Raw genomic sequence first — 21,924 nt, 5'->3', positions numbered from 1 at the left:
CTGCATGCAACATTTTTTAATGTCGTATAAACGCGCAGCCGGACAAACGCACGTCACCAAAGTTCGTGTGAACACTTTTATTGACTCTCATGTGTAGAAAGCACACTCACATTTGTAGAAAGCACATTCGTTTATCCAAAAACTTAATGTCCGTGTGAACAAGGCCTTAATCTGTTCACAATACTAATTTGAATCCTTATAGAGCGAAGTGGATTGTATGGGTGACATCTCTCAACTAACCAAAAAGAGTGCAGTCCAGTAGGTGGTGGATAAACATCTCACTACAGGACAAAGGAGAAGAAGAAGTTGTTGTTTGGCCACATGGACTGCCTTTTTATCCAGCCAAGCTAAAACAATCTCTAGTTTTATAGCCACTGGTAAATTTAACTGAGTTAAACAAATAACAGCATTTGGAGAGGATAAACTCACTGATCCTGAGGTAAGTTATAGTCTTTACAGTTACTGACTGGATCCTAAATGGATCTCTGGCTCTATGTAATAGTGTCAGTATTTTAATGTTCTTATCTTTGGTAATTACATCTACATTTACATCTAAGCATTTGGCAGACGCCCTTATCCAGAGCGACTTACATTTTTTTAAAATCTCATTATACATCTGAGCAATTGAGGGTTAAGGGCCTTGCTCAAGGGCCCAACAGTGGCAACTTGTTGGTTGTGGGGTTTGAACCTGGGATCTTCTGAACCGTAGTCCAATGCCTTAACCACTGAGCTACCCCTGGCCCCTAGTTAGCTAATAAGTTATATTATAGGTATGTTACATAAAAAAAATTAAACTATATATACATATATAGTAGTAGTAGTATATAGAGTAGTTTTACACTTTTTGCGGTACCCTGTAGCCAAAAGGTGAGGAGAATAAACCATGGAGGTGGTGCACAGTCCTGACAAACATATGATATTTACTTTATATTTTCACTTACTCCACTTTTGAATGTCAGTTCAGTAGACAAAGGCCAACCCTGCGAGGATCCTGAGGCATCCAGAGAAGGACCAGCTCCAGCTGGATTCTGCTTTATGATGGTTGGAGCTACACATCCTGCTCCTGTCTGTCCAAGTTTTTCCTTGCCACTGTCGCCATCACCCTTGGCTTGCTCATCAGAGAAATTTCATTCATTCATCTCATTATTATCTAGACACATTTTTTCTCACACATACACAATTTATTACTATTAGTAGTAGTAGTAGTATTTTTTTAATGAATTTCTTTCATTTTTGTGAAGCTGCTTTGAGACAATGACCATCGTTAAAAGCGCTATATAAATAAAGTTGAATTGAAAAGTTGAATTAACTTAAAAAGGTTTTTAATTATTAGCAGTGCTATGTAGTCAAATGCTATGAGAATAAACCATGAAGGTGGTGGAGACTTCTTTGTGTTTCTCTTTATGTCACCAATTATCCAGCTTTTGCATTTAGCCCGACACCCTAGCTAACAAGCAAACTATCAAACCTTCTGGGGTTGAATCCCAAATAGAGTAATACAGTTGCAAGCAACAATGAGCCGGCCCAAGCACCCTGCGCCATCGCCACCCGGGTGCACCAGAAAGATAGTGGCCAAATGGGCACATGCATTTAAAGGGGATATCCCAATACTATTATGGCATAATTTAAGAAACTGGGCAATTTTATGTTTGGACCTCGAAAAAGCCCCAGAAGCTGGAAAAAAACATCACACTATAATGTCACTCAATATAATGCCATACAGAAAGTTATTAACCACTTTTCGTAAAAGTCATAAATTCTGCTGACATGTTTGAGATATCAAAAATCCCTCTGCAATGTATTAAGATCACACTGACCCGGTTTGTTGGTGATCGTATAAATCCCCCAGAAGGAGTACATCAAAATCCATTAAGGGATAAGGGCTCTTGCCACCACAGGGGCCTAAACTCTCAGGCATCCTAATAGCAGCAGATCAAATCAAATCAAACCAAATCAACTTCCAACCTGTCTGTTGATTTTCATGACTTTTTGAACATGTTAAGACCCCCCCCCCCCCCCCCCCCCGCAAGAGACTCCAGCAGTCATCAAATGACTATTGGCATTCTTATTTTTGCGATGAGACAAGAACCAGTGCAGACAGGCCTTGTTAACTTCTTAGAGCCCAGACAATGTTTTACTCAAATGAATGCACCCTCAGCAAACCAGCTCAATCATGAACCAGACAAACCACATCAGTGCACACAGTGTGGAAAGAGGTTCTACAGATGTAGACTCCAGCGACATCAGCGCATCCACTCAGGAGAGAAGCCGTGTCAGTGCACACAGTGTGGAAAGAGTTTTACTCATCAGAGTTCACTCCAGAAACGTAGAAACGTTCACGCAGAAAAGTATCAGTGCTCAATATGTGTCACGGTTTTTATTTACAAACGTCGTCTCCTGCAACATCAGTGTGTTCACGAAGGAGAGAAGCCGTGTTACTGTTCACGATGTAGAAAACGTTTTACTCTGGAGAGTTCTTTCCAACACCACCAGTGCATTCAGACAGAAAAGAATCCATATCAATGCTCACAATGTGGAAGGAGTTTCCTTTACGGATGTCTCCTTAAGTGACATCAGCATGTTCACGCCAGAGAGAAGCCGTATCAGTGCTCACAGTGTGGAAAGAGTTTTGCTCAGCATAGTTCCCTCCTACAACACCAGTGCATTCAAAAAGAGAAGAAGCTGTATCAATGCTCACAATGTGGAAAGGATTTTCTTTACAGATGTCGTCTCCTGCAACATCAGCGCATTCACACAGGAAAGAAGCCGCATCACTGCTTACAGTGTACTGCTTAGAGTGTGGGAAGAGTTTTATTCAATCAGAATAAGTGGATCCAGTCTAGACACTCCAAAATTCATTCTGCTGCTTCTATTAGCAGCTACAGTACCGTGCTGCCATTGGAAATCTCACCTCACAAAAAAACTCACAAAAAAAATCCCTGCCCAGTTCTGATAGAATGCAAACTTGTACGAGAATGATGGATGCTTATCATCAAACATGTTGAAGGTAGTGCTATGGCATTGGCATGTATGGCTGCAGAGGATTAGTATCATGGCACTGTTGCCTGGCACCTACAGGGTCCAGGTTAGATTCCTGCCTCTGTGTGCAGAGAGTTTGCATGTTCTCTCCATGCTTCTTTTTATCTTCATCAATCTTTTTTAACACTGGACTAAGTTTAATGTGTCCATATAGTTAGATACAGTATGTACTAATTTATATACAGTATGTAGTGAACTTTAGCCAGAATGAAAAAGAATGAAAGCCAGAATCAACTTTAACACAAAACAATTTATCACGATTCAGTTACAGGTAAAGGCTCACAGGGCTCTTTTAAAAAAAATTTTTTTTTGCTATTAGTCTGTTTACAGTACTAATCTAAATCATTTTTGAGTGAAGTGGACTGTATAGGTGCTAAATCTCTAGAATAATGAAAAAGCGCATGAAGAAATTTATGTTTTACCATCATTCAGTCCAGTAGGTGGTGGATAAACATCTCACTACAATACAAAGGGTTAGGGTTAGGCTGATTGGACTCCTAGTTATGCAGCTGAGCTAAAACCATCTCTACATGTAATGTTTCTACCTGCAGTTTTAAATAGACTCTTAAATCTGATCGAGTTAAATTAATAAGGTGGAGAGGATAAACTCTTTTGAGATTGAGATTGGCCTAATTTCAGAAGGGGCATGTTATTTTAATAAATGAAAAGAAAATTACTGGGCAGCTCTTTATCATTGTAGAGTGGTTGTGTACACACTCTTCTAACACACATTTCAGTCCAAACAGCTTGAAAAAGTGCATTCCTATTATGCTTTTTCAAATATTTTTAGCAACGTTAGCAAATAAATTCCCTTTTAACTGTTTATTCTCCACCATTCACCAAAACTGAACTTGAAACTCGCGAAGTGGCAAGGCGCATGCTACGGCAAGCCCAGAGGGAAAAAAATGCATCCGCACACGCAAAGTGCGCATGCGACTTGCCACCGCGAGTTTTAAGTGCCCTTTCCCTGACCTGCCTTCAAAGGAACAGCGCAAACATTTGTTTCGACGAGAGAAGGAAAGATTGTTGTGGATCATTTTCTTTCGAAGATTTTTTTAACTGGATTATCTTTGACTGGACATATTCTATGGATTTCTCACCCTCCGTCATCGGCCTCTCGGACTTCATTAACCCCGGTGAGACTGAACCATACTCGGTATTCTTGGATAACATGCATACAATAAACACGGACTTTGGACATTTTCCACTCACTCGCACACATACCGTTTTTTATATATATTTTGTAAATATTGTTTATATCTTTGTTTGGTTGTGGTGCACCTTTTTCATTTACTTTATTTAGTTTTTATAATACATGTTTGCTTTATCTACTTGTTTGTGTTTGTCCTTTTTGCTCTTTTTTGGTATGTACACACATACAATAAACACAGACTTCGGACATTTTTCACTCACTCGCGTTCACATACACATACAGTTTATTATATTGTAGCGTTTTTACGCCGGGAAGAATGCTGGAGAGACGAGTGAGCTTATTTGCTACCCAATGCAATGGCTGGGAGTACTTTATTAAGTACACAGCATGTAAGGCATGAGCAGCACCTTCACTCAGGAGCCTACATCCAATTCAGCACTAGCTTGAACTGGAGCACATTTCACACGTCACACCCTACACACACAAACAGGGCCGAAGCCACCAACCCAAACACCTTTCCCCATCATGGTGAACACACCGACATTCCCGCAAGGCATGCTGGTCGTCAGCCGCCGCCCCGCCCACGCCACACTGCCCCCACCCGAGCTGTGACCGTCCCTGGTCACCATGACGAACTTGGTTTCGAAGGCGTGGAGGCGGTCGGCGCTGGCGGTGGGAACGCCGGCGTCCTTTGGCAGGTGAGGGGTGAACGCGAATGTAGTCCTGAGGCGGTCCGGCCTCCAGAGTTCGATGGTTCCCCGGCGTGCGGCTGGTGAGGCGCAAGACGGTCCCGGTGGGGCAAAACTCGTGCCCGCCCTGCCAACCGCACCCGGTAGATGACATCGGAGAGACGAGCTGACTGTGAGTATCCACGCCCATTCACCCCATAGGTGCCCCCACCCAAAAGTCCTGCAGCGGTGCCCGCGAGCGCTGGGCGGGGCCCCTCTGCCTGGCGATGAGCGGTTCACAGTTCCACAACCCGTGGGAAACAGTGGAGCCGGTGTCCACGAGCGCCCGCAGTAAGACGCCGTCCGGCACACAGTCGATGTAAAGCCCCGCGGGGCTCCCCAACCGTCCACCCGGCGCTAGTTTAGCGGCTGCTGGTGTACGCTGTTCCTCAGGCCTGAGAACGTTGAAGCGGTAGTCCGGCTGTCCATCAGGCCTGAGAACGTTGCAGTGGTAGTCCGGCGGTCCCTGGCCTCGGCGTCTTCGCGGAATCTCGGAAGCGTTGTCGAGGCCTAGCCGCGACGGGTAGCCCTGTCCCCGGCTAGGTTCACCTACCAAGCGCCACTGAGCTGCGGGCGGTCGCTCGGCTCTTTCGCCGTAATGTGCCGCCATTATGGGCTCAGCGCGCTCGACCTCGCGCAGCGCCTCCTTACGATCACCTGCGCCGTCGCCTCCCCGCGAAACGTCGGAGAGCTGCTCGTTGCCTAGCCGCGACGGGTAGCCCTGTCCCCGGCTAGGTTCACGAACCGAGCGCCACTGAGCTGCGGGCGGTCGCTCGGCTCTTCCGCCGCGATGTGCCGCCAATATGGGCTCAGCGCGCTCGGCCTCGCGCAGCGGCAGTTCGCTTTGCCGGCTAACAGCGCACGGAGCTGTATCTTGCTCCGGCTCTTGCGCAGCGCCAGCCTCCGCCCCGAGATCCAGCGCCGGGATTTTCTGCTTCCCGCTCCGCGTTGGTTGACGTGGTGTGCTCGCGCTAGCTCCACCAGAAAAACGCTTCTTCTGCATGAGTAGTCGCTCCGCTACTCGGCGGCACGCTTGGATTTTTAGAAGGTCCTCCTTTGTGCGCTCGAACCCGTTATTCTCCATCCCACTTCTGACACCAATGTAGCGTTTTTACGCCGGGAAGAATGCTGGAGAGACGAGTGAGCTTATTTGCTACCCAATGCAATTTCTGGGAGTACTTTATTAAGCACACAGCATGTAAGGCATGAGCAGCACCTTCACTCAGGAGCCTACATCCAATTCAGCACTAGCTTGAACTGGAGCACATTTCACACGTCACACCCTACACACACAAACAGGGCCGAAGCCACCAACCCAAACACCTTTCCCCATCATGGTGAACACACCGACATTCCCGCAAGGCATGCTGGTCGTCAGCCGCCGCCCCGCCCACGCCACAATATATAGTTTGTAAATATTGTTTATATCTTTGTTTGGTTGTTGTGCACCTTTTTCGCTTACTTTATTTAGTTTTGTGTAATATACGTTTGCTTTATCTACTTGTTTTGCAACACCGACACAAAGATAAAAGACCTCTCGATTTTTGTAGCCACATAAAATTAGCTGGTCATTACACGGTAAAACCGACGCCATCTTTTCTATGTATTGACGCGTCTCCAGAGCTGTCGTTCAGTTATGGTCATGGGCGTTTTGTTTTCCGACACATGCTGTAGCGGTAGACCAGTCATATATCACCGCGCCATCTGACCAATCACAGCAGTGAGGGCTCACGGAAAGAAGGGGTTTAGACAGACTGAATTCTCCAACTGCTTCACACGAGTCGTTTACGAATCATTTAGAAATGAGGTAAAGTTAAATTTATTTTAAGAGAAAACTAAAGTGTTTTTTTGACCTTGCATGCATGTAAACCTGTTTTAAGAGACTCATTAAGCAATATTAGCAACCTTTAAAATGGCATAATTGGAAATCTTTAACCATAGTAAATGTGGATTCGCTAAAGTGATGGTTACGTATTTGGGAAAGGTAGGGGGGCAAGGTCAAGTCAAATCTGTGAGTGCTAAGGTTGAAGCTATCGCAGAGTTCCCTTCACCTACCAACAAACGTGAAATACGACGTTTTTTAGGAATGACCGGGTATTACAGGGGGTTTTGTAAGAACTTCGCCACAGTGGTTGCACCCCTTACCGATCTCCTAAGCACTGACCGCAAATTCACCTGGGATGAAAAATGTGAGTCTGCCTTTTGCTCTGCCAAAGACTTGCTGTGGAATGCTCCAATATTATCTGCTCCGAAATTCGATTTGTCCTTTACACTTCATGTTGACGCTAGTGCTCGTGGCGCTGGTGCAGTGCTGATGCAGCCCGATGATGATGACATTGAACATCCTGTCAGTTACTTTTCAAAAAAGTTCACCAAGTGTCAGCAAAATTATAGTACCATCGAAAAAGAGGCATTAGCCTTACTTCTAGCCCTCCAACATTTTGAAGTGTACCTAAGTTCTAGTAACTGAATTATAGTGTACACTGATCATAATCCTTTAACGTATTGAATTTGTATTTGTACTGTATTTTCTTTTCCTTTTTATTTAGTAGGTAAGTTAACGCCGCAAACCCAGTTAGTTTTCCGTTCTGTTTATTTTTTTGGTTGATCCCTTGATCCCTTTCTGATGAGATGCTTCCAATTTTTTTATTGTGAACAATAATAAATCTGTTACTTTTCAGAAGTCTCACTTGTGATTATTGGAGCTATAGGAATATTTTCAGTCCTAAATGAACATTTAGTGGGATTCTTAAGAGTGATTCTGGGATGTTCTTTTTTGGAAAGCTCTCAGTCTATAATTGTCAATAGAAAATATCTTTACCTGATGTAAAATTTGTTATACGGACAAACCACGTCATTATAAACCAGACAGATGACTAATTGATAAAAAAAAAACCTGAAAGTAATCCAGCCTCTTCTTGGAAACAGGCCATAATTATTAGCACTTCCTGCAGTAACTCATTGGTGTAGACTTAAGGCTCATATACAGAAAGAGTTTTTCTTTTTGTGTGTGTGTTGCTCAGTCCATTGTAAACTGATATCAGGCAGCATGTCTGATGTGGACACGTCATAAAGGTTCATAAATGGCTCCCCCTGAAAATTACTAAAAAGTGTCTCGCTGAAAAGGTGAATTTTCAGATAGGATCGTATAACACCATTTTTTATAATACTTAATGCTTCTTATCTCATGATTCATGCTTAGATTTTTGTAAATATGCATACCCATTATTTTTTTGTCAAATAGACAGATTTACTTAAATACAATATCATGCCCTTTTATGTTTTAGTGTCTTTATTTTTTCTTTTTTATTTAAATCAATGAGCTTAATTGTCATGTCACTTTTGTTGTTATTTTTTGACAATACATTTTAAAATGAATTATGCAGTGAAGTGGATTGTAAGACTTAGAGAAATAGATCAGCTCCTGCTGAAGAATCACACAACTCTGAACTTTATATCATTATATTGTTGTTATTTATATTTTTCATTTAAATATTTTTATTTAATTACATTCTTATTTTCATATTTTTATTTGAATACTCTCTTTTTATTTTCAGGTCATGAGTGGTTATTCGTACTCCAGCCCAGTAGGGGGCGGAAAAACACCTCACCTGCCTACAAGACAAGCTGAGAAGAAGAGCTGGTTTTCCCGCGTGACCTGCTTTTCATTCTCTACATGTAGCTGTTTCTACCTGCAGTTTCACACAGACTCTTAAACCTGATCGAGTTAAAGTAATACCAGCATTTGGAGAGGATAAACTCACTGATCCTAAGGTAAGTTATAGTCTAAACACTTACTGACTGGATCCTCAGTGGATTCTGGTTCATTTGTAATATGGTGCAGATAAACTCTATATTAATGTGTTTAACTCTACCGCATGACATCGGGTTTGTTTACTATAAACACATATTAACTGTTCCTTTATTAAAATAATGTTTTGAAGACTAGATTTTAAATGATATATGTTTTTTTCCTCAGTAAATGATTGTTTTTTTGTGCGTTTCGTAGGTGTCTCAGATACACTGTGACCATATGATCCCTTCAGCCATCATCTTAAAATATTTTAAATATTTCTTTACTGATCAAAGAATTGCATTTTTAAGATCATAATCATAAGATAAAACTAGAGAAGGTGATGTGGTCCATTATGGACACAGCCACAGGATCCTGAGGTAAGTTGTAGTCAAACTGGTCAGAAAAACGATGTGCACAGATTGACGATTCAAAACGCCTAAAAAAAAACAAACTACAACATGATCTAAGTTAGCCATTTTTAGCCATTAAGGAGCGGTCGGTCAGGGGTGACTCAGTGGTTAAGGCATCGCACTACGGATCAGAGAGTCCTGGGTTCAAACCACCAAGTTGCTTCTGTCGGGCTCTTGAGCAAGGCTCTTAACTCTCAATAGCACAGATTTTTTTTTTATTATTTTTTTGTTAAACAAGTCGCTCTGGATAAGGGCATTGGCTAAATGCTTAAATATAAATACAAGCTTTTGAGTGTTTTGGGATTGTGAGACGACTGTGTAATGTATAATACAAAACTATTCAATTCACTCTCATAAAGTGCAGTGTCACCTAAATCACAATGTGCTTTTGGAGCATATATATATTGTAAAGGAGTGAAGTAGAGCTGCAGCTATTGAATATATTAGTAATCGAGTATTCTACCAAAAATGTAATCGATTAATTGGATAAAATTTACTTTTGCCATAAGTACGGTTTATAATGATTCACCACGGGTTTTTTTCACTGTGAGTACCTTTCCATCTTTCCACGCGAAAAATTAAACGTTTAATTTTTTTTGCCGGTCCTCGCGGAAGCTTGAGCTCCTTACGGAACTTCGCGGAACGTCGGCGGGCAATCGCGGCAACTTACGGTGCCTAACACTGCATCTCGCATAGGTGAGATAGGGGTATTAGGCGCCAATGTTCAGTGAAGTTCTGTAAGGTCCGCCAAAAAATTAAACACGTTTTTAAGGCAGCTTAAACATTATGAAAAGATGGAAACGTAATTACGGTGAATCATGATGCACGGTACTTCTGGCCACCGCACGAAACCGCGTAGGTGAGATAGGGGTGGTAAAAAGTTGACTGAGATGAATTAAGTGCATTACAGTGCCATACATTTTTATTTTAAAGCCTTTTCTCAGATGCGAAAATCGAAGAAAAAAAAAGTTTTTTTAAATGAATTTAAGGATCAAAAAAACTAGGGCACACATTGAAATAAATAATTATACAAAAACACTAAGTTGTGCAACTAAACTTTCAGAACTAAAAGTTTCAAAATCTACACCTCAGGCATAACATGTAAGCCTTTACTGACAATTTCTGTCATTTTCTCTGGCTGGTTTCTTCTACTCTTGGCTCGCTGATAATTTTATCGCTCTCTTCCATTGTGCAGCCCACAACAAAACGGTACATCAAATCAATACACAGCTAACTGTTTGCGTCTCCTTCCGCTTTTTGGATGACTTAAGCGCTTCTTCTTCCTTGGCGTTTACTGGCGGCTTGCATCCGGAAGCGCAGTTCGTCAAAAGCGCGCGGTCAACAAATAATTGCGCAAAAATATAATGCAAGCTTTTAAAAATTTATTAAAAGAAGCTTTGAGGTAGAAGATTTTGCCTCCATCATCTTTTGTAATTGAATGACTCGAGTTACTCAAGTAATCGTTTCAGCCATAGAGTGAAGTTGCGATTAAATGCTGTTATATACAGTGTGTGTATGTATATATAGGTGTGTGTGTGTACACACACATACCAGTAGTGGCCAGTCAATAAGGGGCGCCGCCCCCTTAAAGTTAGGCAGACAAGTGTCTATGTAGGCATGGCAATTTATGAAAAGCATGTGATTTGAGGCTGAGCTCTAATTGGATTTTTTTTTAATCATCCTTGGGGTGAAGCACTGTGCGCCCTGAACCCTCCCACTTTTGTTCTTAGCAAATCAATATTGTTTTTAACTATTTGGCCACATGTGATTCGACCATTCTCAATGAGTCTTATTAGCGATCAGCAGATTGTTAGTTATTGTATTAAATAGTGATTGACGTGGAAGCAGCTAAATATGAGAAATTCTGTAATTTATTTGCTAAAATACCCCTTCACAAGGCGATCGGATGAAGAAAGATAAAGTTAAAGAGCTTGGACCAGATCGACCTGATAGTCCAATTGAGCTGCACTCACGTGATCACGACCGACCTTACACTCAGTGCTTTTCCAGAACTTCTTACGGATATTTACAGGCGATTATTAAAAGTCTTATCTTAATTTTTATTGCGCACCTAACCTTTTTAATTGCCTTGACCAATCTGTTCCTACTGTATCTGACACTTTTATGTTACAGCTCCAACAGACCACAGCGTAAAAAATTACACTCGCCACAACAGTTTCATAAAACATCCGTCGAATGGTGTTACAGACACATTCAATATACAATATACCACCATCTCCTTTGTTTTCCTGATGTTGGGTTGTAGGTGATTACGCTCAAACCAGACAATGTAGGTTTTCTTTCCCCAATTTAATTTATATAGCTTTCACGATAGTCATATAGTTCAGTATAACAGGAGATAGGTTTAAGTTAACATGGAGTCCAGTTCGGCAGCATGTATAGCTTCAAACCACTACAAAACAGAATCCAGCTGAAGCTGGACCTTCTCTGACCTTCTCAGGATCCTCGCAGGGTTGGCCTCTGTCTACTGAAGCTGAAACAATCTTCAGATGTCTCTAGATGGGTAGAAAAAGAAAGAACAGGTGGAAAAAATTAGATGATTAAGAATAAAAATAAGTGCATTTAGATGTAGTTTGTGCAGGGGTTAAAACACAAACATATAGTAAAATGTAGTACAATCAGGTTACTTGGTTAGAAATAACTGTTGTATAAGATATCACAATGGAAAGATTAGAAAAATTACTTAAACATGGATTATTTGTTTAGAACAGTGCATTCTTCACCGTTTTATTCTTTTTATACTATAGCAGTTTGGTCCATCACTAAGCCACAGTTTGCAACCAGAATATAAACTTAACTAGGGCTGCAACAACTAATCGATAAAATCGATAATTATCGATAATGAAATTCGTTGTCAACGAATGCCGTTATCGATTAGTTGGGCTGCGCACGTTACTGAGAAGCGCGACCCCAAGATGCACAAATACACACAGCCGCTCGCGCGATGGAGGTTACAGAAACGCCGGCAGGAAAAAGCGCGCGCCCCGAGTCCTCCAGGGTCCGGGAGTGATTTACATTAAACGCCTCTAAGAAGACGGTAACCTGCACGCTATGCAAGACCGAGCTGTCACGGCATGTCATGCACTAACACTTAAAGAGAAAACGTGTTGGTGTTACGGATAGCGAAACGTCAGCAGGGTCAGTAAAAACTGTATGTCTATCGTGTAAAAGTTGTATAGTTTAAGTGCTTTTAGTTTAAACTGTTTGTTAACTTCGGGACAGTCGCGCTAGATCTGTTCACGCGCTACTCGCGAGCATCACATTGCGCAATCACCTCACGAGCAATAGTGATTAGTTACATGGCGCTATTTTAGATCAGCTTAATTTACACGGTGTGAATAACAGTAGAATATTACATTTAGTGATTGTTGTGATTTTCAGCGAATGCAAATAATAGTACATTTGTGACTATTAGCTTTTTGCATTTATACAGTTTTTTTTATAGTCCACTACAAAGTTAACTTGTAATTTACTGTGGTTTTACTTATGCATACATCATTTTATTATACAAAATTACATTATTTTAGCTGTTTGTCTTATCAACTGAATATATCAGTGTATTTTTTTTATATATATATATACTGTATATATTATATACTACATTTCATTTAAGGTTTAAAATGTCCAAATTAAATATTATTAACTCTATATGTGGCTTTTGCATTTTTTAAAGTTTATTTTTATACATAAATAATACCCTGATTTATGTTTTTTTAAAATAGTTATAAGCGAAATATCTAATGAAAGAAGCGGTTAGGTTTTATCCGATTAATCGAAAATATAATCGCCCAACTAATCGATTATCAAAATAATCGTTAGTTGCAGCCCTAAACTTAACAAGTAAAACATTAATAAAATGTAGAAAAATTAAGAAAAAATGAGAAGCAGAAGTAAAAATGGCTTTTCTTATGTGCAGAATAAGTAAAGTACATGTTTCGCTCTCTGTTAGGTTTAAAATGAAGAAGAATTTTGTCTAAGTTTTAAGCTAAGAGAAGAACATTTATTTCTTGTTGTGTTCTCCGTACATTGATCCACTTACCGGTCTGGGCCCGATCGACCGGGAGAGAAAACCACACACACATACGCAGGCATGATGTCTGAAGATCTCTGTTTATTCTCAGCAAAGAGAGCACATTTAAACGGTGCTGTGTCCCGAACATCAAAAGAACCAGACATTAACATGTCAATCATAGAGGGACCCGGAGACAGACAGGAGAGAGGAGATACATTTACATTCTCCTGATTAAATAAGAGTTCTAGCAGTGGCAAGGAAAAACTCCCTGAGATGATAATAGGAAGAAACCTTGAGAGGAACCAGACTCAACAGGGAACCCATCCTCATTTGGGTGAAACAGAAAGCAGTAAATGATCTGCTTTTATACAGTGTGTAGGGTGGGAGGCAGTTCAGCTATAATAGCTGATGTTAATTGATGTTAATATGGAGTCCAGGTAGTTATTGAAGACCCAGGTAGACTTGTAAGAAGTTCCAGTCATGAACTATCGAACTGTCAAGTCCCCAGAGAAACAGTTGCCAACACCAGTCAAGGCCAGAACCATTTTCTAGGTAGAGAGAATCATCCCCAGACACCAGACGCATCCCAGAGAGACACACGGGGCATCCATGTGACGAGATCTTCAGCCAGAAGCGGGGCACCAGGATGGGTCAGACAGGTCCGGAGGGCAGAGGGAGTCTGGATCACTGGCAGCTCAGGAACGACATGTGTAGCTCGACAGAGAGAGAGAGAAAGAGTGAAAGGGGGAGACAGGAGGAGAGAGGAAAAAGAAAGAGGGGGGGAAGAGAAGAAGAGGAGAGATGGCAGTTAGGTATGGTCACAGTCACACAGTGTATAATGTGAATGTATATTAACTGTAGAGTGCAAGCAGAGACTCCGGCAGGACTAACTATGACAGCATAACTAAAAGGGAGAGCCAGAAGGAAACACAAACATGAGGGCTTCCTGACATGTAAAGCAAACAATCACCTCACCGTCAGCAAACCTGAGTGATCAATGAGAGTGAGGAAGACAGCATCCAAACATACCAGTTCACCATAATACTCTACGTCCATGAGTCCCCCAGATCTGCTCCTTTTCCTATGGCAAATCTATTTATAAAAATGCTTGGCTAAATAAATAGGTTTTTAGCCTGGACTTTAACACTGAGACTGTGTCCGAGTCCCGAACACTATTTGGAAGACTATTCCATAACTTTGGGGCTTTGTAAAAAAAAAGCTCTGCCCCCAGCTGTATTTTTCATAATACGCGGTACTGACAAGCAGCCTGCATCCTTTGATCGAAGTAGGCGTGGCGGATCGTAAGACACTAGCAGTTCGCTCAGGTACTGCGGCGCAAGACCATTTAATGCTTTATATGTCAAGAGTAGTATTTTAAAATCAATGCGAAATTTCACAGGGAGCCAATGGAGTGAAGATAAGATAGGGGTGAGGTGCTCATATCTTCTGGTTCTGGTGAGGACTCTCGCTGCTGCATTTTGGACTAGCTGAAGCTTATTTATGCATCTAGCTGAACAACCAGACAGTAAGGCATTACAATAGTCCAACCTAGAGGTGATAAAAGCATTAACTAGTTTTTCTGCGTCGTTTAGCGACAATAAATTTCTTATTCTGGCAATATTTCTGAGGTGAAAGAATGCTATCCTGGTAATATTATCTACATGTGCTTCAAATAAAAGGCTGGAATCAATAATCACACCAAGGTCTTTCACTGTTGCATTTGATGGAACAGAAAGGCCATCTAAAGTTACGGTGTGATCTAAAATTTTACTCCTAGCTGTATGCGGTCCTATGACTAGAACTTCTGTCTTATCCGGATTGGGCAGAAGGAAGTTAATTAGCATCCAATTTCTTATGTCCTGCACACATTGCTCAATTTTAGTAAGCTGTTTTTTCTCATCAGGTTTTGCTGAGACATATAACTGTGTATCGTCAGCATAACAATGAAAACTAATACCATGCTTACGGATTATGTTGCCCAGAGGAAGCATGTAAAGGGAAAAAAGCAGTGGACCTAAAACTGAACCCTGCGGAACGCCAAACTCCACTAGAGAACATGCAGAATAATCACCATTTAAGTCTACATACTGATAACGATGGGTCAGATAGGATCTGAGCCAGGAGAGGGCTGTACCCTTAATTCCCACTACATTTTCTAATCTGTGAAGAAGAATAGCGTGATCAACGGTGTCAAAAGCTGCACTGAGGTCAAGTAGTACAAGCATAGTTACACAACCCTGATCAGAGGCCAATAGAATGTCATTTACTACTTTAACGAGCGCTGTCTCTGTACTGTGATGAGGCCTAAATCCTGACTGATACAGTTCATGTATGCCATTTCTATGTATATATGAGCATAGCTGCTCCGCTACTATCTTTTCCAGAATCTTAGAGATAAAGGGGAGGTTTGATATTGGTCTGTAACTGGACAGCTGACAGGGGTCGAGGTCAGGTTTCTTAATTATTGGTTTGATAACTGCTAATTTAAAAGATTTTGGAACATATCCAATGCTGAGTGAAGAATTAATTATTCTTAACAGGGGTTCTGTTATTGCTGGTACTATCTGTTTAAGAAAATGTGTCGGACCAGGATCTAATATACAGGTTGATGAATTTTGAAGAAGAGATGAGTGAAATTAGTTCATTCTCTTCAAGGGGAGTAAAGTATTCTAGGTTCTGATCTGACATGGCTAGATTAACATCTGCATCAATTACATTGTTTGGTTTCAAAACCTCAATTTTATGCCTAATATTTACAATTTTATTATTAAAAAAGTTCATGAAGTCCTCACTATTGCATGATGATGTTGTGGAGATTTCTGCAGTGGTCTTATTTCTGGTTAATTTGACTACAGCATTAAATAAGAATCTAGGATTATTTTTGTTATTTTCTATAAGAGTGGAGAGATATGTTGATCTAGCTACACTAAGAGCTTTTCTATAGTTCAGGATGCTCTCCTTCCATGCTATTTGAAATACTAGTAATTTAGTTTGACGCCATTTACGTTCTAATTTCCGAGCGGTCTGTTTTAAAGTGCGCGTGTGATCGTTATACCAGGGAGCAAGTTTCTTATCTCTAATAATTTTTCTTTTGACTGGAGCTACATTATCTAAGGTATAGCGAAATGTCGACTCTAAATATTCAGTCGCCTGATCGAGTTCTGTGGGGTCAGACGGTGATCTAATCGAAGTTGGGAACTCTGGGAGATTACTGATAAAACTCTGTTTGGTAGTTGATGTGAATGTACGTTTCATACGGTAGCGCGGCGCTGTGCGTACATTATTACTGTGACACACTTGAATTGAGACAAGATAGTGATCTGAGATAACTTCAGATAGTGGTATTGTGAATAAATTTCTTATACTTAATCCAAATAATATTATTAAATCTAAAGTGTGACCTGCTTTATGAGTGGGTCCTACTACACACTGATTTACTCCTACCGAGTCCAGTATAGACATAAATGCAGTTCTCAGAGGGTCTTCTGGGTTTTCAAAATGAATATTCAAATCTCCAGCAATTAACACTTTGTCTTCAGAAACGACTAGATTTGAAAGGAAATCTGCAAATTCACTAAGAAATTCCGAGTACGGCCCTGGAGGTCTGTAAATGACAATTAGCGGGATCGACTGAGCTGACTTAATATAGTTAAATACACTTATGTTACTATAAAGAATTTCAAATGAATTAAATTTGTGTCCGTGTTTTTGTACAATAGTCAAATTATCGTTGTGAATAACTGCGCCGCCTCCTCCTCTACCAGTTAACCGAGGCTGGTGTATGTAGCTGTATCCAGGAGGACTAGCTTCATTTAGAGCTACATACTCGTCCTGTTTAATCCAGGTTTCTGTTAAACAGAGTAAATTAAACTCCTGATCTGTAATAATTTCATTAACTATAACTGCTTTAGATGCGAGAGATCTAATATTTAACAGAATAAGAAATAAACAATGCTGCAGGCTCTGTGTAAAGACAGTTACATTAAATATGAAGCTATAGGCTACAATATAATTTACAAACTAGAAAAACACTTCACAATTTAAAATAACTGCCTTTAACAACTCAATAGTTTAGAAAAAATCATGTACAAAAATTAATTCTTTTAATTTTTAATTAAATCATTCACATTGGATATGAACATTAACTATACACTACAAATGAGAACTTTACCAAATAGAAATCTAGATGAGGTTTGACATACCTGTACGCAAGTATACACACGTACTTATAATGCTTTTAACTCTGTTAAATGCTGTTTAATGTTGTATTCTTTTTGCACAGCCGCGGCTTGTGAGCAGATTAAACATACCGGCTTGCCGTTGACCTCACAGAAGAAATACTTCTCTTTCCATTTCTCCAGAAACATCCGCCCTTCCAGATCAATTTTTCTTTTTTTCTTTTATCATTGTGAATAACTGCGACGCCTCCTCCTCTACCAGTTAACCGAGGCTGGTGTATGTAGCTGTATCCAGGAGGACTAGCTTCATTTAGAGCTACATACTCGTCCTGTTTAATCCAGGTTTCTGTTAAACAGAGTATATCAAACTCCTGATTTGTGATAATTTCATTAACTATAACTGCTTTAGATGCGAGAGATCTAATATTTAACAGTCCTAGCTTCAGATCAGAGGTGCCGGCTGCGCATTCAGTCTGATCCAAGTTTGTGGTCTTTATGTTAATTAAATTACTAAAACAGACTTTCTGAGTCTTTTCAAATTTGATTTTAGCTCGGGGAACAGACACAGTCTCAATAGAGTGAACCCTGAGTGACGACTCTATGCAGCTAGCAGACGGTTGGTTTAGCCTGTCTGTCTGCTCCCTGGCCTGGGCTCTGGATTGTCACCGATTAACTAGGCCTTTTCTAAGACTATGAGCTATACTACAAGAAATGAGAGCAGCACCTTCCCGAGTGGGATGGACACCGTCCCGCCCTAACAGGCCAGCTTTGCCCTCAAAGGTCTTCCAATTATCAATGAAGCCCACGTTGTTTTCGGAGCACCACCTGGACATCCAGCGGTTCAGCGACCATAACCTGCTGTAAGTTATGTCACCACGTCTCATTGGGATGGGACCAGAGCATACTACTCCATCGGACATCGCCTTCGCTAATTTAAACACCTCTATAAAGTTATTCTTACTAACCTCTGACTGACGAAGGCGTATATCGTTAGCTCCAGCATGTACTACTATCTTGGAGAACCTGTGCTGTCCTAGAGCCCTAAGATTACCTGCTATGTCAGGTGCTCTGGCTCCCGGGACCTAACCACTGCCGCTGGCGCCCCTAAACGTCTAGCTAATTTCACGTGTCTCATTATAGAGTCTCCTATAACCAGAGCTCTTTCAGGTTTCTCAGCGGGTGCATCACTGAGGAGAGCAAACCTGTTGGACACGTGAAGCGCAGAAGAGGTGTGCTCCGGTGGGCTAGCCTTAGCGTTAGCTTTGGCTGAACGAGTATGCCGCCGAGTCGTCACCCACTCGCCCCGCTGTGAGGGCTCTAATGCCGGAGTCGGGGGCTGGTTATCTCCGCCTATGGCAGAGACTGTCCACTACAGGAATAACACTGCTCTTACACTCTCTAACCCTCTCTAAAGTCTGGATGCGCTCCTCTAACGCTGATATCTTCTCCGTCAGAGTGCTCACTAACACACACCTATCACAAATAAAATTATTACTAACGACGGAGGAAGAATGTCTAAACATCCTGCACTCCACACACTGAACGAGCTGAATGTTAGACATGATAACGTACCTGAGTCGGAGTTGTAGTTGTTTGGAGCTGAATTCCGTTTGTTGTTTTTAGACAAAGAAACTCGCGCGTTCTCCAAAAAGCGCAGAAAAAGGCGAAGCCAAATAGTGTGAGATGTAAAAACTAGTTGCTATTAATATTATTATTGTATAAATGGAAAAAAAAGTATGTAATTTAAACGCTAACACAAACGCAAAATTTCGCGGCAACGATACGAAAACAGGAAGCCAGGATACAGGGTACAGGATATAAAAGGTACACAGAAGGCATAAGAAAGCACAGTAAGGGGTCGGTTCTCAGAGCACAGGAATCTTCTTATTAGATTACAGTGTCTTTCAATATTATAAAACCTTACACTCTCGGAAAGCATCAATTTAATTATTCATTTATTTTTTTAAAAAAAGGTGTCGATGCAAATGTAAAAACAATACAGGGACAAAACAAATAGTTAATTGTGATGTATTGGGACAATGTTTGCATAATAGGATTCCATTTTTTTCCCCCCAACAGATAAGGAACATGATGCCCTCAAGCATCTCCAGCAGTCATCAAATGACTCTTGGCATTCTTATTTTTGCGATGAGACAAGAACCAGTGCAGACAGGCCTTATTCAATCCTTAGAGCCCGGACAAAGTTTTACTCAAGTGAATGCACCCTCAGCACACCAGCTTAATCAAGAACCAGATAAACCACATCAATGCACACAGTGTGGAAAGAGCTTCCTTTACAGATGTAGACTCCAGCGACATCAGAGCATCCACTCAGGAGAGAAGCCGTATCAGTGCACACAGTGTGGAAAGACTTTTACTCAGCAGAAATCTCTCAGCATACACCAACACGTTCACGACGAAAAGAAGCCGTATCCGTGCTCACATTGTGGCAAGATTTTCATTCGTGAACGTTGTCTCCTGCGACATCAGCGTGTTCACGAAGAAGAAAAGCCGCATCACTGCTCACAATGTGGAAAGAGTTTTGCTCAGAAGCAATCTCTTCAAAAACACAGATGCATTCAAACAGAAGAGAAGCATCGGTGCTCACAGTGTGGAAAGGTTTTCATTTACAAATCTACTCTCCAGCGGCATGAGCGCATTCACACAGGAGAGAAGCCATATCATAAGTGCTCGCAGTGTGGAAAGAGGTTTATTTATCGAAGTTCTCTCCGACAACACCAGTGCATAGACGAGGCAAATGAGCCGTTTCAGTGCTCACAGTGTGGAAAGTGTTTTTATAACAGGAGTCGTCTCAAGCGCCACTTGACAGTTCACACAGAAGAGAAGCCGTTTAGTTGCTTAAAATGTGCAAAGGGTTTCAGTTCCAAATATCTCCTGCAGTGCCATGAGCATGTTCACACAGGAGAGAAGCCATATCACTGCTCGCTTTGTGGCAAGAGTTTTACTCGAAAGAGGTGTCTCATGGTCCATCAGCGCATTCACACTGGAGAAAAGCCTTACACATGCACACAATGTGGAAAGTGTTTTAACGGACAAAGTACTCTCAAGACACATCAGCGCATTCACACTGGAGAAAAACCCTATCACTGCTCAGAGTGTGGGAAGAGTTTCAGGCAAAAGGGTACTCTTCGATATCACAAGTACGTTCACACCGGAGAGAGGCCTTACATTTGCTCACAGTGTGGAAGGAGTTTTATTTGCCAAGGTGCTCTCAATGTACACCAGCGCATTCACACAGGAGTGAGACCTTATCACTGCCCAGAGTGTGGGAAGAGTTTTATTCGATTAGCTGAGCTTACAAGACACCAGATCATCCACACAAAGTCGAACAAAAATTGATGGAGCTTACACTCTTGTTACAGAACCTGTATTAGTGCTGACGGTGTGGACAAGGATTTACAGTATATATTAAACAGAGGTTTACTTAAGTACAATAAATAAGTACATAAGCAATTTAAATGTGATTGAACTGTAGATTTTCAGCTGTATTTCAAGATGTTTAACCAATATATTGTATTATGGTTTAGTATACATTTTATTATTTTTTTCAACAGCCTCTCAATTTTCAACAGGTTTGAAAGTATCTAGACATAGTAATAAAAGCATAGATATTTTTATTATTTAGGACATTTTGAGTCAAAAGCTTTGCAGTGAATTCCTACTCGAAATCATGGACATGAAGGGCTTTAACAAAATATTGCCCTAACTACTGTAGTTAGGCGTTAACTAGTCTACGTCCCTCCACTTCCAAGGATCCAAAGGATTAAGTAACACTAATAGTAACATATAAAATATGACATACAGTATTATGTAGACATAATACATCTGAGCATTTGAGGGTTAAGGGGCTTGCTCAAAGTCCCAAGAGGGGCAACTTGGTGGTGGTGGGGGTTTGAACTAGGGATCTTCCAGACCATAGTCCAGTAGATCTTAAGTACTGAGCTTTGAGTTTGGTCTTTAGCAAGTGAAAAGCAGCTCAGGGTGGTTGAGATCAGGTGTCTGACTCTGCCCTTTTTATAACATCATTATTATTATTGTTTTTTAATAATCAGCATTTGACTGAATCTGAGCAGAAAGTAGATTCAGTCTATACACTTCAGAATTCATTTTGCTGCTTCTATCAGCAGGCACATCACCAGTAAGACTCTCTGCAGCCAGATACGTCACTGCCGTAAAACTACCTCCACCATGTTTGTTGATGATCATGAACGTCCATCATTCTGCTACAAGTTTGCCTTATATTAGAACTTTTTTTTTTAAGTTTTGGTGAGATTTCCAATGCCTTTGGTGCAATGAACATATAACAACAAAAAAAAAAAACTAATTTGCTGACCTTTTTGAACTTGTTTTAGTTTTTATCAAGCGTGCTTTACACTGGATTAATTCAATTCAATTCAATTCAATTTTATTTATATAGCGCTTTTAACAATGGTCATTGTCCCAAAGCAGCTTCACAAAAAAAAAAAAATTTAATTAAATTGCGTTAAAATACCTGACATTCCCCATCAGTTAATCAAATGACAAATAAAAGAGACAAAACATTTTCAGCTGCACAAAGTTATTAAA

General features: G+C 40.8%; 2 protein-coding genes across 2 annotated transcripts in view; one reads left to right on the top strand and one right to left on the bottom strand.

Annotated features, from left to right (window-relative positions):
* Positions 1-21,924, bottom strand: part of LOC128523741 (zinc finger protein 239-like) — a 366,823-nt gene that overhangs the window by 112,874 nt on the left and 232,025 nt on the right. The gene's annotated exons all lie outside the window — the stretch shown is intronic.
* LOC128523716 (gastrula zinc finger protein XlCGF26.1-like) lies at positions 412-21,657 on the top strand. Its single transcript, XM_053495817.1, has 2 exons — positions 412-439; positions 19,417-21,657. Exon 2 carries the CDS (start codon positions 19,426-19,428, stop codon positions 20,695-20,697), a length of 1,272 nt encoding a protein of 423 aa, XP_053351792.1. The 5' UTR covers positions 412-439; positions 19,417-19,425; the 3' UTR covers positions 20,698-21,657.

The sequence above is a fragment of the Clarias gariepinus genome, chromosome 1, assembly GCF_024256425.1.
Source record: "Clarias gariepinus isolate MV-2021 ecotype Netherlands chromosome 1, CGAR_prim_01v2, whole genome shotgun sequence".
In the NCBI taxonomy this organism is placed as follows: domain Eukaryota; kingdom Metazoa; phylum Chordata; class Actinopteri; order Siluriformes; family Clariidae; genus Clarias; species Clarias gariepinus.
The sequence above is the reverse complement of the archived record's forward strand: the minus strand, read 5'-3'. Positions and strand labels throughout refer to the sequence as shown.